Source organism: Centropristis striata, chromosome 13, assembly GCF_030273125.1.
Source record: "Centropristis striata isolate RG_2023a ecotype Rhode Island chromosome 13, C.striata_1.0, whole genome shotgun sequence".
Taxonomy (NCBI): Eukaryota; Metazoa; Chordata; class Actinopteri; order Perciformes; family Serranidae; genus Centropristis; species Centropristis striata.
In genome coordinates this window covers 26705228-26721191 of record NC_081529.1, presented here as the reverse complement: position 1 = coordinate 26721191, position 15964 = coordinate 26705228, and the positions used below count along the sequence as shown (strand labels likewise).

At 38.7% G+C, this 15964-nt stretch overlaps 1 protein-coding gene across 1 annotated transcript in view; it reads right to left on the bottom strand.

Annotated features, from left to right (window-relative positions):
* Positions 1 to 15964, bottom strand: part of mrtfbb (myocardin related transcription factor Bb) — an 83422-nt gene that overhangs the window by 14802 nt on the left and 52656 nt on the right. Inside the window, exons 2-3 of the mRNA XM_059347259.1 lie at positions 5969 to 6089; positions 1622 to 1836 (exon numbers count right to left, since the gene is read on the bottom strand). Coding sequence (XP_059203242.1) covers positions 1622 to 1836; positions 5969 to 5994 — 241 coding nt within the window. The 5' untranslated portion in view covers positions 5995 to 6089. The remainder of the gene's footprint in view (positions 1 to 1621; positions 1837 to 5968; positions 6090 to 15964) is intronic.

Here is a 15964-nt window from a genome sequence, read left to right as displayed (position 1 = left end):
GAGAGAGAGAGAGAGAGTTCTACTGAAATCCCTGTCTACTGATGTAATCTCTAATCTCAGACCCATGTTGTTCTCAGCAAATCATCCCTGGAGGTCTCCCATCAGAACTTTTATTTTATTTGACTTTTCTCCTCTCTCGCTCTCTCTCTTTTTTCTTTTTTTCTTTTAGAAACAGTACAAATAAAAAAATGCATTCAGTGCAGCTTCAGATATTCTTTGCCCAGACAAAGCTGAATTTAGATTAGAAACGGTCTGACACTGGGTTATGTTGACTTTACTGTTATAAATACCAAAGACACTAAACAGAATCCCATTTTAGCAAAGACTGAAACATCTATAACCAGAGATAGACTAAACCATGTATATACAGATTACACATGTTTATCAAAAAAAGCCATTTGTGTATGCAATGGCAGATTCAGATGCATTTTCCAAGGAAACCTTTACAACTTCTACTCAACTGGGGCTTACAAAGTTGATAGTTTTTCTTGTATTCTAAGAAATCAGGCACAAGGAATTGTGTACAACCAGCTGGTATTTCTTAAATTAACCTTTAGCAGTACATATTTTATCCTAAATCAGTTCAACAAAGAAGAACTCTATCAGCATGAATTAGGTGATTATTATATAAAGACTCAGAACGTGTGAAAGGTAAATGCAGCTGTTGGACAGCTGGATTAGAACTATTTCTCACTTGAAAATGAATGCCTGTATAAAATGCTGATAGTCAATGGCGGTCTCAATTGTAACCACATGCCAGTGATGTATTTTTTTTTTCCCAGACTCAGAGTGATGAGAAAACACATTAGTTTCCTTCCCCATGAGTGGGCGTGTCCTCCGTGGCTGTGTTTTCAAGCTTATATTTAGTCAGGCCATGAATATTTATCATTGACATGGAATACACGTTAAACCTGAAAATGTTGCATAATGGCCCTGACTGACAGGAATTTACATTTTGCTTACGTGTTGCATGCTATACAAACAGATTGTTATGATGCATCTTGCTGTAAAAATGCACCCTATGCACCTCTGAACCTGCAGAGTTGGGAAATTATTTCAACAGACAGCTATGTTGTGCTTTATTTGGAAAAACAAAAAAGGACATTGCTAAAGGCTCGGTGTAATTACATCAAATCACTTTGATGCTGATGAATGCACACAAGGAAGATTGAAAATATGCCAATAATGATCAGAATCTTGATCAGTAGCATATTTGATGCTGATTGTGTGTACTTACATTACAGGTGTGCATTTATGCTTATTTCATGTAAGACAAAACCATAACAGTGTTTCAGTGCCAGTATAAACGTAAGCAAGATAAAGTGAATACTCTCTTCCTCAGATACTAAGACTGTTTTTCCAGAGAAACTTTGATTTATGATCCATCAGAGGACAATAGTCTCCCCTGTAAGAATGATGCTTGGCATGAGTCATTGTGATGAGCTTTACTGTTGCTCGGTCATTTCCTGATGGGGCTGTATCTACGTCACTACAGCCCCCCTGCCAGGGCTGCCGGCATCAGTAAACATTTACACAAGTAAAAAACTTGAGCTTACTTAATGCAGACGTAAAAATAATATCATGAAACACATGCGGGTTAGACGAGGAAAAGAAAAAGCACCTGATTTGAATTTACCCCTGCAGATGGACGGGGTCTCCACATCAAGGCAGGCCATGGAGGACAGTGGTTTGCTTGGCGGCCAGGTCTGGAGTCCCATGGAGTGATGAGGCCAGTGGAGAACGAGGGAGTCAGGGAGAGAATAGACCCAGCTCTGAGCGAACGACAGCTGGCTCTCAGAGCTGCATACAGTCCCTCCTCTCTGGCTCTGTGCTGGCCTCAGCGGAGAAAGTGTGTGTGTGAGAGAGAGAGAGTGTGTGTGAGTGCTCAGTCAATGTCAGGAGGAGGGAACACAGCGCTGCTCATGTTAACCCTCACTGGGTCATTTCGCTCTACTCACAGAGGGCTCATCATACTACAGCACAAAACTTCGGGGGAACTTTTGATATTGCTTTCTTTTCTTTTATAATCAGCAAGGGAGCATTTTTTTTATGTGTCACTAGTACATAGCTGATCAAAACAAGCTGTTGGGAATTTATAATGGGCACATCTCCATGAGAAACAGCATGAGTCTTCTTTTTTCTCTAGAAATTTTTGTAGCATTAAATAACAATGACAAGAAAAAACACAGTTCCTTGAGTTCCCTCAGGGGACAGAAAAGCTAATCTTTAGAAATTCTTTGACCATTAGTGAGATGTGTTTTTACATGGATGGTGATTATTGTTTTCGTTGTTTTATTCCATTTTAATTGATTATAGCAACCACTGTCAATTTCTTTTGGATGTTGTATCTTGTATGTTATGTTACACATAACAAACACGAACAAAAAGTAACATTTGCATTTTGGCACATAAAACAGGAAACTTAACAAACTACTTGGCCCATAAAAATGAGGGGTTCACGATTCTTCAAATTCATAATATGATTTACTTTTTATTTTAAGGTCACAATTTAATCATTCATTCATTCATTATCATTTACACACCAGTGACTTAAGTGAAGCTTGAAGATTTTCCTTTGTTCTTCCTTTTGATTTTCTGCTGGGGCAGCAGCGAGCTGTATAAAGATTCAAAGAGGGGAGCAAATGCAGTGGCTCATGCAGAATCATGCTTAGTAGTGGCTTACAATGGTGGTTAGATGCCTTCCATGACTACTGAACACACTAACAGGAAATGAGATAAAGGGGGAATTACACTAATTGTGGTAAGTTCCGTGTGTCTCAGTGGATCCGGGAAGGCTAGTTAAAAAAATATTTAAAACCAAAGAGCAGGCGTCTGATCCCACTGAAGATCTGATGTCAAGGTGAAGCTGCAGAGACACAGGATGATCTCAGTCCTGCGATTGTTCCTGTGATAAGACTGAGCCTGACAATGCACGCTGGGGAGGAGCGGAATGCTGCGTTCTGGATTATTAATCAAGAAATATGCATGCCAAACAGCATGGGACAGGGGGAATATGGAGTTGATAAAGTAAACGGGACGGGTACAGTCAGGCACAATTTGTTACGACAGCTCACCGCTGGGATTGAATAATGGTGAACAAGACTATAAAAAATACGGGAAAGTAGCTGGAGCATTTGGTGTGTGGAAAAAACATCTTTCCGCATGTCACACTGTCAGTAAATACACAGAATTCTTTTGAATTTCCATTTTGCAATTGTGCTGGCCACAGAAACAAAACAACAGATTTTATGAATGCCTCATACACCTGTTTTGTCCCAAAGTCAAAACCTCTCTCCTGCATCAAAGTCAGCTGTGGGCCTCAAAACTCTCAACCCAGTCTAGAACAATGTTGTTTCTCATCTTCAGTTACAATTTAAAAGTCTAATTTATCGTCCTAAACCGCACACTGTATTAATTCAAGGTGTTTTCCATTCACACAAAGTTAAAAAATAATTCTCTCGAGTGTATATTAAGATTGATTGGAATTTAACATCTTATTAGCACTTCAACGATGTTGCTGCGTTGACTTTTATAAATAGTCATTTAGCTTGATGATGATCACACTCACAGTATTGCATCCATCTGCTTCGCAGAAGCCAGCTGTTATTCATTCTCTTACAACTTCATGATTACTTGTTTAGAATAGAGTGAAAACATATGAGTTACCAGTTGCAGACGCTAAGCTGTGTTTGATTTATGATGCAGGTTTGTGTTTAAGAAATATAAAATACTACAGCTTCAGAACAAATCACCTCACTGTCAGAAATGTCCCAACAAGTATGGGAAGATTAAGGGTGCTTTCACACCTGTATCTCTGTTTATCCTGTCAGAACCAAGGAAAAAAAAGGATTCATGGACCAAAGCACAAAGCAGTGTGTATTTTATTATTACACTGCAGCATGTAACACTTCAGGTTCTATACCATTCCACAATGTGCTTTCACTTCATCAAAGTTAACTTGTTTTTGCCACTAATAGTGTCTTGTTCAGTGTTCAGTTGGGCTAAAAGACACTACGAAGGTGGCTGCTCATTGAAAAGCAGCTTATCAAGTTAGTTAGCTAGCACTAGCGTTAGCCGGTGCTGTAGCATCATTCCGGCTCCCAATCCGTTCTTTGACCGGTTGCAAAAAACTAATATGGCGATGGTCATGAAACAAGATGACAATGGCCAAAATGCCAAACTTGAGGCTTCAAAGCAGCAGTCTACAAACCAATGGGTGACGTCAGGATGGGAACACCCACTGTTATTATAAAGTCAATGATTCAACCCTTTTTCTTTAAGAGAACCAGCGTTTGTTTGTTTGGTGCATCGCAATATTTACCCACTGAGCACACTGCTGTTATTTTTAACTGGAATAAATAGTAGTTTATGGTAGTTATGAAATTATTCTGAAATCACACATCTACTATCATAAAATTCTGTGGTTGGTCCGTTTTGCTTTCACACCCAAAAGTGAACCGCACAGCTGAGGCCCTCCTTTTCAGGCGGTCTGGGTTGTTTACTCCACACCAGAGTTTGATTTTGCAGAGGGTTTGGTTTTATTCTGTCGTAAAAGGAGCCACTTATGACACACAACACTTTCACATCAGCCAGAACAAACCAAACTAAACAGACAAACACCAGAGTTCCCTGAAACCAACTAAATAGGTCAGATGTGGAAGAAAAACAGGGTAAAGCTTTTTGTCGTAGCCCACAAAACACAGTGTTGTTTCAGAGGTAAAGTACATATGAAATACTTACTGAGGGAAGAAGGAGAAAAATATGTGTTAAATATAGACAGAGAACAGGGGTATTAGGCTAATTAATGTGGTTTTGAGGTGGGGAGATTGTAAAGCTAAGCAAAGCTAAACAGTAAGCTCCAAATTGCTTTAAATTGTGTAATTGTGTTCGTCACCAATGACGAACAGAAGACTCCCATTTCCTAATTGCAGAAATGAAGGGCACAACTAATTTTGAAACTGGGAAACTTTTAGACATGCTTATTTCACTTTACCCACAGGCTCCCAACTACAGCTAAGCAGCACACTAATATTTCCTTTTTTTAAATGATGCCCCTAAAATGACACAACTGGTTATTCAGAATGTCAGGACTGTTTGTCCCACGTTGTACTGTTGAATGTATTATTACTCAAAAAATTGATCACAAAATCTTATTTCATAACTCACTTCTCCTGTGTACCAACATTCAGTATTTGTACCAGCAGACATCTGGAAAGCAACGTGGTCATTTCCTGGCAGTAATATAAAGCAGTGCTTAAAGAATTACGCAGAAGCACCACTTTTGTTTACCGGAGATGTGCTCATAAATGTCTTGGAAATAAGTCATTCAGCATGAAGGAGCTGTCTGCTTTGCCTAGCTGCATCTAAATTACTCCAAATGCGCGTCTTATCCAGACCTTCCCAATCATCTGATTGGGAATGAATCAGCTAAGACGGGGTGGCTCTAGAATTTACATAATGAACACAACTCAAATAACTAGTCACTCTGACAAGTTAAACAATGACTTAAAAACATCAACATCTTGAGAACTTTTGTTATCTGGTCAGCATTGCTACATGCCTATATACAGTATATAAGCCACATTACTCATGATTAATCATGATTATACGTCCTTTTTAACAGTGATTTGTTCTGGCTAGTTTCATGAGAAACACTCAGCGTTGTAATTAGTAAATATTTGTAAAAATGAATCGAAGATAAAATATTTCTGTGACGCATTCATACAAAATAACTTTGCTGTAAATACATAGCGAATCCATGTTCCCAAGGAAAGACTTTGATTTTGGTAACAACTTCAGCTGTGATTATGTGTTGGCTTCCAGGGGCAATTTCTAACATCATTCCACAAACAAATCACTTAGAAGAGTTTGTTTTCACAGAGTGGCCTTGCTCTTAAATGGTCAACAGTATGTGTTACCAAACTCTGATGTTTTGGTCGCTGTTTTAGTCCTGTTTAGGTCAGCTTACCGATCTTGCACTGCTTGAGGCAGCATCGGCTGCAGGGACAGATCCTCTAGTTGTGCAGGAGGAGTGAGATCCTGTTGGACATCAGTGAAACACGACTCCCAATCATCCAGAGGCTGTGATTCTGCAGGGGGGGCAGAAAAATCAATATTTATTTATGGTGCTCATATATTGTTTGTCTATCTATGCGTGTATGATGGGAAGTTAATTCAAAATAACTACAAAGATATGAACTGCCCAGATATAGTAGTGCATTGATAAACAAAGCCATCAGGTTCTCAAGTTACTATGAATTAACCCTTGTGTGGTGTTCGGGTCTGTGGGACCCGTTTTCATTTTTTATTAAAAGAAAAATGATACAATTAATTAATTTTTCAAACTGAGACTCACTGACTTTGGCTCATTTTCTGTGAAGAACATATATCAGAATACATATTTAATGACCACACACCATACACCCCCCCTACACATTTCTATTACATATAAGATGTCCGGGTCCACTGGACCCGGGGCTAATAGAAGTGTGGAAATTGATGTTCAGTCTGTCTTGACTGATATGTTTACTCTGTGTTCATGTGTTCAGCTTGTGTTGTGCATCATCTGTTCAGTATTTTAACATAAAAGTATTTGATTGTGAGGCATTAAAAGCCACAAAATGCAACGGATCCATCAGACCCACAAACACTGGCTGAGTAACAACAATATGAACATCACACAAGGGTTAACCATTAAAGATTTCAGTTTTTTTTACTTTTAACAATTGTCTTTTTTTCTATCAATATTTTCCCATTGCTCCACTGTATGTCCTGTATAAAGTTACTAGTTTGTTTTGTGCTCATATGAAAAAGTTAGGCGTAGTGACAGTGGGATGAGTTATTTTTGTGACACAGGGCCAAACATTGCACAATTTCACTCTGGGCCTCCCCCTCTAGATGAGAATCTCTGTAATTAGGAGCTGCACATTCCCGAAGGATGGACAACGGCATTCTCAACCATCCCGTTACCGCACTGTCATGATATTTCAATGAAGAACCAGCTGCATTACATACACGATGACTTTTTCAAATGATGAGAAGTTAAACTTACTCTGGTAGTAATTAAGCGAATGAATGGCTTGGCATTAAGGAGCCAAAACCTAAAACTGAGGAAGAGAGGCTGTGATGTCGGTGTACGATGCCGTGCTGTTGGCACTGTAGGGCAATTTGTAACATGAGCCTTAAATCTCAGCCGAGAATAATGCCAGCCTTCAATGTCTCATTCCTACTGCCTCTCAACATCAACTGTTATTCCAGGGCCTGAAAGGAATATTGACTGTTTGATTGCTGCATGGGTGTCTATATATTTAACTGAAGGTAAATAACTGCTGCTCTACATTAGGTCATGACAAATTAAATTAGTTATGTTCCACATTATCGAAATGAGCCAAATATATCTCAGTTACAATACTTTTCATTCTACTTTACATTTTATGTGGAAAAAAATACAGATACTTCTAGCCTGAAGGTATTAAAAACAAAGAACATAAAAAGAAAATGTAAAGAAGTACTGGTGGGCTCCGGCGATTGTATGTATTGTAGATGTGGTTACACTTTATATCCATATAGTTAAAGCTGATGTATTTTTCATGCAGTTCACTCATTCCTGCAAAATGATGAGATTTCGTGTGATTTTGCTAGAATAAATAGTGGCATTTTACATTTCTGCAATGCAAAGAACTTTGAAATTCAACATTTCTGAACCGCAGCAAATACAGTATCATTCCCCACTTGTGGCACATTGGGTCCAGTTTAAATCTTTGGTTAGTAATGACAATTCAAACAAAAACTACTTGGTTATGTTTAGGCAGCATAAGTACTTGTTTATGGTTAAGGGTTTATAAAAAAAAATCTTCATACAGAATTCATGGATGCAGTTAAAATAAATATTTGAAAAAAAACAAAAAACCCAGACTGGATGCAGTCACCTTGAGCATGGCGTATAATGCGACATATTTATATTCAGAAGTTAATTTACATGCTAACTTAAAATAACGTTGACTTTGCTTTCACACGGTTCCAGAATGGGACCTGAAAACTGGTCTGCTGGTCTCCTGGGTGAAAGTTCAGTGTTTGTTTGACCCATTCGACCACCCCCAGATCCTCATTCACAGGATTGTAATGCTATTAATATTCTAAGTCACCAGTCCTGTGAGTCTCATAAAGGATGCTACATGGTGCTGAAATCTACCATGTGTCTGTAGATTGCGAAAAACATAAAATTCTGACTTTTTCTCTCTGGTGACTGGGCTGAAAGAGCGTTTGATCATTGATCATGAAGGTTTAGCAATTGTCATCTCCCCTGGACAGACTAAGGGAATTAGTGGAGTGGAAACTATCAGAAACTAAATGTTAGTGACTTTGGAAAGGTTGAGTCAACAGGATACAACTCTCTGACATTCTTTAACTGTGTTGTATTTTGCTGTTAAAACGCTTCAATTTCTGGATTCTGTACTTAACACCTGTGATTGCACTGACAGCTTGATGAGTGGCCCTTAAAAAACTAAATGTAAAACACCTTCACTCCATCAAAATCCTTTTTTTCCCTTCAGTTTTTAATGACACAAAGTGTGTTCCTTTTATGTTGAAGCTTATTTAATTTCAACTTCTATAAAGCCTCTTTGACCCCCTATTTTACAGCAGTATTGAGGATTGCAATGTTGTAACTTCACACCCTGTGTTTTCAACCACCTATATTTGTGACTTATGTCATGATGATAGAAGTGATTGTTGCACGGTTTTTCCTTTGTGCAGTAACGGTTAAAAAGGACAGCGAATAACACAAACAAAAGCCCATTATATTTTTGTCACTCCACAATGTTTCCTGCAGTTATTTTTTACGAGTGTTGTCAAATAGTTTGTGCTGTCATACTGTTGAGAAAGTGCACTCCAACCTCATCACTGTGATCCCGACAATCTCATTAGACTCTTGACCCACGGTGCTGCCAAAGTATTCTTCAGAGCCAAAATCCACACTTTCTTTTTCCCAGATAAAGTTTCTTTGAACATCAAAGCACTCATTACCATCAAGTCCCATGTGTTGGGCTTCAAACTAACGCACATACTAAGATTTACAAAATCATGCTCAGCTTATTTTTACTCACGGTACGGCACAGTGTCGAGGTCAAACACAATTTTGTGACAAACACTGAGTTTAACCTCCATCACATAACTACACTAAAGGTCAAAAGCACTCCTTGAAGGAGTGTAAGCCAATTTCAAACCACCACTTAAAGGCTTTGGGAGTAACCCTGTTCTTTTCTGATGGTGCCTGCTGATGGGCACACAGTAATCAAGTTCAGGTGCACTGTGATGAGGGAGTCATCTATACAGCCCCCTTCAGCTCACATAGGTATTTCCTATAAAACCCAGACTGCGTCAAATTCTTTGGGGATTTTCACTGGGGTGGTTCCAGAAAGAATCCCAGGGAAGGTCTGGATAAGACGCACATTTGGAGTAATTTAGGTGCAGGTATGCAAAGCAGACAGCTCCTTCCATAACACACAGCTCATTTCTGGCCCACTCAGAGCCAAGACGTCAGAATGAATAAGAGTGCAAGCACATTGTTGAGCATGTGCTGCTACACCAAAGACAGATGTTCAGTTTAATCAAACTATGAATCTGTTAATCAAAGTAGTTCTCAAAGTATCAGGTGTTGGGCGGTATATGACTGATTGCAGGGTTATAAAACACTGACATTTCAAGTTATTTATCATGGTCAGGAAAAAGTCTGGGCGGCTGCCATGGCATTATCTTCAGTAAAGGCATTAGGTGGATCATATTACACCTGGACCTAAATTTAGTCAAAGACAATAAACCAAGAATGTGCTTTAATGATGGGATGCAAGTCAAAATGTTCTGTACGCCGGCTCGTGCCAGCCTGTAAATGGATTTTAAAAGTATATGATTTAAATCATAATAATGAGCATATTAAATGAGAGAGATTGCATGCCTTTAAAGAGTTTGCAGTAAAAGTGGATATTCATTTTCACAGGGGAGTCTCCACAACACCCACTACCATCACATCCCATGAAGGCCTCTGCAGATGGTGGGAAAGCCAGAGGGAAATCCCTGAAGGCCTCCAGTTTGCTTTGAAGCTGCGCTACATGCAGCTGCCACAAGAGGCTAAAAAAAGGCAGGCCTGTGGCAGCTTAGGCCACATTAACATCATCACCAAAAACAACTAATTGCACACACTTACCAAAAAGTAAACATGCTCCCAGGTCCCTCAAGGCAAACTGTAATTACATTGCAGCATGTGCATTAACACAACCACATATCATTTGTATTTGCTCTTATGGAATACATTCCTTCTCACATCACATTAAATAGACACTGCCAACTGATTATTCATAAGCCAATATTTACAACAATAAATGGAAGAGCTGAGGCTTGCCAAATATTTTGTTGTTTTCACAAGATATCCCAATACCATGGAAATTCACTGGAGTCACTGACCATAACTATGACTTAAGAACATCGCAGCATCAGATGGATGCATTTATCTAATTATTTGTGTCATTTTACTGAGAAACATCACACAGACTTAAGTGATTAAAAGTTAAACATTTTATTTCCCAACTTTTCTTCTGAAGTCGCCATATCCGTGACCAAACATAATAAAGCTCTATATATATATCAGCTACAGAACCAATATAATCATTCTGTTTTTTTGTGTTAATGTATACAAAACTGCATTTATGTGTAAGACTTGAGATTGTTTATTGTATTGTTCATTTAAATCAATAAAATATTGATGAAAACTTGATTCACAACCCTAATGCATACGTCATACATTTTTATCTTTTTACCCATGACAGGAACACTTTCATCATTTCACTCTTTCTTCTAAAAGGTAAAAAATTATATTGTGAGACAAGAAGGCAAATAAAGTGTTTCTATGATACTGTGTATCTGTTCTTGTACAGTGATGCTGTACAGAGGTGGTCTGACTCAGTCATTATAAAGTTAATCTGGTTGGCTGGACAGTTATTTTTAAAAAGGTTTGATGAGGCATCATACAAAAACATTTTCATGTGTTGAGAGAATGACTTGTACACAGCTATAAAGAAACGATGAAGAAATGTTTTTAAAAAGAGGTACAAAACCTTGCCAAAAAAACTAACAAAAAAACATCCCACATTAGCCGGCGATTAACTCAGCACTATAAAGCAGGCACAGACTATGGTGCTAAAAATAGCTGATCGTATAGCCAGAACAAGCAGCTGGACTGGGAGGGGGGAAAAATCTTTTCTGTTTCTGTGTATGTCTGGAGTCTAACGGTGTCCGCACAATCTGGACATCATGTAAGAAAACAAAATGTTACAACTACAGCGACGGGCAGGCGACTCCTTCACACTTCCCCTCTAACATTCCCTAATTTCAACAACCATAACTTTCCCATAAGTGTAATTAACCCTCCAGCGGCTGTTACTCACAACGAAAGACCTCCCCTCTCTCCTCCGGGTTGGACCCAGCCAGCAGTGTGTACTTGGCAGGGGGTCGGTTAGGGGTCGACCACAGACAGAAATAACCTCTTGTTTGCTCACTGGCATGCTGCAACTCGTGGTGTTGTTTTGGGAGCCAGACAGGGCCCCTGTGTTTTTATCTGGTATAGTGACTATAGTGGATCCTGAAACCCAGTGACAGTGATACTGTATGATCTGTGGGTGGCAGCTTTAAGAAAAAAGAAAACATTGACTTCTATTATTGTAAGTGTGGCTGAAAAAGGCTTTTACTGAGTCAAAACAAACCCACATCCTCTCTGAATGAGACTGTTTTATACTGCACAACTACACTGTCGTTATCTGTGCAGAGGGGAAAAAGATAGTTAAGTAAATCCAATTAATAAATCCATTATTAAAAGGAACATGTTTTTACAACATGTACAACATGTTTTTGGGCTTCCCTTCTCCATCCTGTATTAAATATAAGGCAGACTTTCTAGCATTTGTTACTTTATTAGCATGACGTCTGATTCTACCGAGGTGGAAATCTATATTTTTTACCATGTCAAAATGGAAAAGGAAAAGAAAGTATAAATGGTTCTTTGTCAATTTTTAGTAAAACCTGGGGTCCTTTTTTGGCACATGGTAACACCTTTACTTAAGTGTGCGGAACCACTGCAATTTACCTTTTCTGGTACAGGAATGTTAATTTTTTCTCTCTCTATGTGATTTTAATATATGTCTTTGTATGTTTTGTTTGTTTGTTCTACTGTTTTGCTTTTGCTGATCAGCATTTCTCTGCAATCTGCAGTTCAGCTTCTATTCTTTTAATGTATATCATACTTGACTTGAATAATACTTTATAGCAAATGTGTTGTTAGAAAGTTAGTAGTAGTTGTGAAGTACTGCTCTTTAGTAGCGTGAGTAGATGTTTTGCATTCGAGCAGGACTGCTTAGTGGACTGCTAAGCTATGTTTATACCTTATGTAATATAATAACAGACAGGCATCTCTGCTGACTCAAGGGGAAAGCTTCTGCCTTTCTGTCAGCTATAGTCTTCACATTGCATTAGATGTATGTGCTTTGAAACTATAATGACATTACCAGAAACCTGGTTTTAGTGTTTGGCGTAGTCACAGACTGATGTGATGATATCATCTGAAAAAGAGTTTTGGAGTTCCTGAAGTGTGAAAAAAGTCATTAATCCAAATTACTGTTAATGCACCGGGCTTACAGAGAAGCGAGGTGCCAACATTTGGCACCACGTAACTTTTCCATGCCTGAGTGGAAAGTGAAAACCTCTTCCATTATTCCACTTGGGATATTAGGTCTGAATTTTTTGTGCAACTAAAACACTCATGAGTGGATCTTCATTCATTTCAGGAGATAATCCAGTATGCAGATGCCTTCTACTTTCTCCTAAATCTTAAATTTGAACATTTTCTTCCAACAATATACTCTCCACCAACTCAGCCAAGTGGTACACATACCATATTTGTGTCCCCAGGAAAAGATCGGGAATAACATTTGCTCATTGGAATAACAGGTAACAATAACAGTGTAACCATGGCTTCAGCCTCTGGAGAGATGGACAGTCAGAACAGCGTGCTGCCAGAACACAGTCCAGACCACAAGGGAAGCATTAACTGCTCTATAAATGCCATGGAATACAAAGTGTGCAGTGTTGTTTTCAGATGGAAAATGTATAATACAGCATATACAGAAACGGTAGAATCAGATCACACAAATGCACTTCATACCAGCATAAATGTGTTATCAAAATGTGAAATAATGAGCTAATGATGATGCATATCAAAATAAAATACAATACATTCCACTTAACTGTATTTCAATGGAAAATTGGAAACTAAAAGCTCACCTCTCCCTTTGTCTGTCTGTAAGATATGCTCCCTCTATTCATCTACTGTCATCTCCCTGCAACCAATTTACTTCCTGTCTCAACTATGGGAAACAGTGAAGTTACCCTGATTACAGACATTTCCTTCCTCCACCATTCACAGCAATGCCTGGAATGGCTGCAGTATTTACTCAGGCCTGAAGCGGTAAACTGCAGATCCCACACCCACATGGCATATGCATCATGGGCTGCAAAGGCCAAGGGTTCCTGGGAGAGAAGTTCTCCTTAATCCAGGCAGAAGAAAATATAATCTTCAGCATGAGATATAATGCAATTAGATAATTTGATCAAGCTTGTTGATATTTCAAAAGCTTCTGTACTGCCTGGATCCATGGGTGCCTCTGAGGGAACCCAGGACTGGATTTGCTGCACAAAACTGTACAAGAGCTCTTTGAGTGCCCCCCTCAGGATTTGGCCCCCCTGAAACTCTGCCAACATTTTCCACAACTAGTGACAACTATGTTTATGTTTTTCATACCTACTTCTTGTGGTTTCAAACTTGAAAAACCGGGTGTTTTAAAAGGCCCCTGTGAGTCCTGGAAGTCATAACACTATTTCACTTGATTTTGAACTAATCCAAACAAAACAAAACAAAATTCTATTATGCTCCTTAAATTTATGCAGCTCTTACCAGACAAAATAAAAGACCTGCATATTTTTCATGCTTGTACATTTCTGAATAGTCACTAACAATCAGTGAAAATCACGTGCTGCAGGAACATGAAACAGCTTGTATTGCTGGACATAATTAGATAAAAACAGTACTTTAGTTTCGCACACTATCACTGAGAGAGGGAGCAGCCCAGCGCTTATCTAATTATGTCCAGCACTACAAGCTGGCCCACGTTCCTCATGGGAGTTTTACCAGAGGGGGGCACTAGGAGCTCAGCTTTGTTATTTGTGAAGCAGTCTTAAATGATCAAGTTTATGTTACATATAGTTATATTAGGAAGGCCAATAAATACCCTTCACCATCATGGTGAGGGGATCTTACATGCTGCATTGGATTTATTCTTATAGCCATTAACTGAGGATATATTTAGTATAAAGATGAATTTACTAAAGATATTAAAGAGTGACATCTCTGACAGGGTCATTGTATAGAGTGACACATTTTACTTTTTAACGAAAATCTTTTAACTACAATTTCTTATTTTACATCTCCTTGATCCCTGACCTCCACTTTTGGCACAGCTTTTCTACTTCATCATACTCACAATAAATATTCCACTCTCTATTATACCTCGCTACAATAATAAAAAAAAAACAACCTAAATGCTCCAAACATGAAACTAAACAGAACAAAAAGGCTGAAACTATCCCATGAATCATATTCTAATTAGATTTGTGATGTGCACAAAACAATCTATGATGCCAAGATAACACAATCTCTGGAGATCTAGGCAGGTTTGAATATTGGTGCCAAATGGGAACTCTATAGATTTTTGTTTGCCTGTGTGAGTTTCCTCCGAAGCCTCAGCTTCCTCTCACAGGAAAAAACTTGCAGTTGAAGTTTACAAGCAACTCTAAATTGCAGATTGGTTTGAATGTGAGCATAAATGGTTGTCTGTCCCCCGCCTTTCACCCAATGATGGCTGGGATTTGCTCCAGTCTCCTCGCTAATGGATGGATGGATTACACTGCCATCTAGTGTAACAGAAGGGTGACAATTATGCCTTCATCTGTTTCCCATATAATGTCAACAGTGAAAGGAGTTAGCGATCATATCTGCCCTGTTTTAACTAAGATACATAATTCTTCCTCTCAGAGATGCATAATGACAGAGACTAAAAACATTGTTCATGCAGAATTTTGGTGAAGACTGAAACCAAAAGCAGCTGCAGCCTATTAGCTCCTCAACCCATTTAGAGAAACTATAACCACAAGAGCCATTAAGTGGCCAACACATTTTTCATTGTGGTATTTAAATCAGAATGATAAGCAATCATGTATTATCACCTGCTGTGTGGCTCAGAATATCAGATAAACTCTGGACCGTTGCCCCAAAGATGGAGGCATAAATTACCAGCTGTGGTGTTTCTGTCTACCGCTGGCCAAATTGCACTCTAAACTTCTGCACAAGTATCATCAAGTGTTCAGACTGGCATGACTAGCCAAGATGGGCTGCTAGACAGTCTGCACACCAAATAAAATTCTCTGGTAGTAGTGGACCTTGTAGATTTTTTACATGTAGAGAACCAATTAATACAAGACAATAGACTAGAGGTGAGAATATTAGACTTCTCTTTAGGTACCACAATGCACAATACTGTGCTGTCTCACATACGATTTTTTGAGACTGGGAGGCTGGAGGGTTGATAGTGTGACATTGAAAGTGTTCTGGTGGTATCTTTTACTATAGTCAAGTTTTTAAGAATCTTAACTTCCACAAACAAATATTCACAATAGCGAACCCTATACCTAAAAGCCTCTTTGCATAGAATAAATTAGTAAATAAAGAATAAATGATCACACTTTGCACTTTCCCTCCTTATCCTTTTAGACTTTAGGGACCAGACACCAGCCTGGATTTAACCACATACACAAGGGGGCAGTGAAGTCTTTATGAGACGCAGCTTGTCTGTTGGCTCCTTTGAAT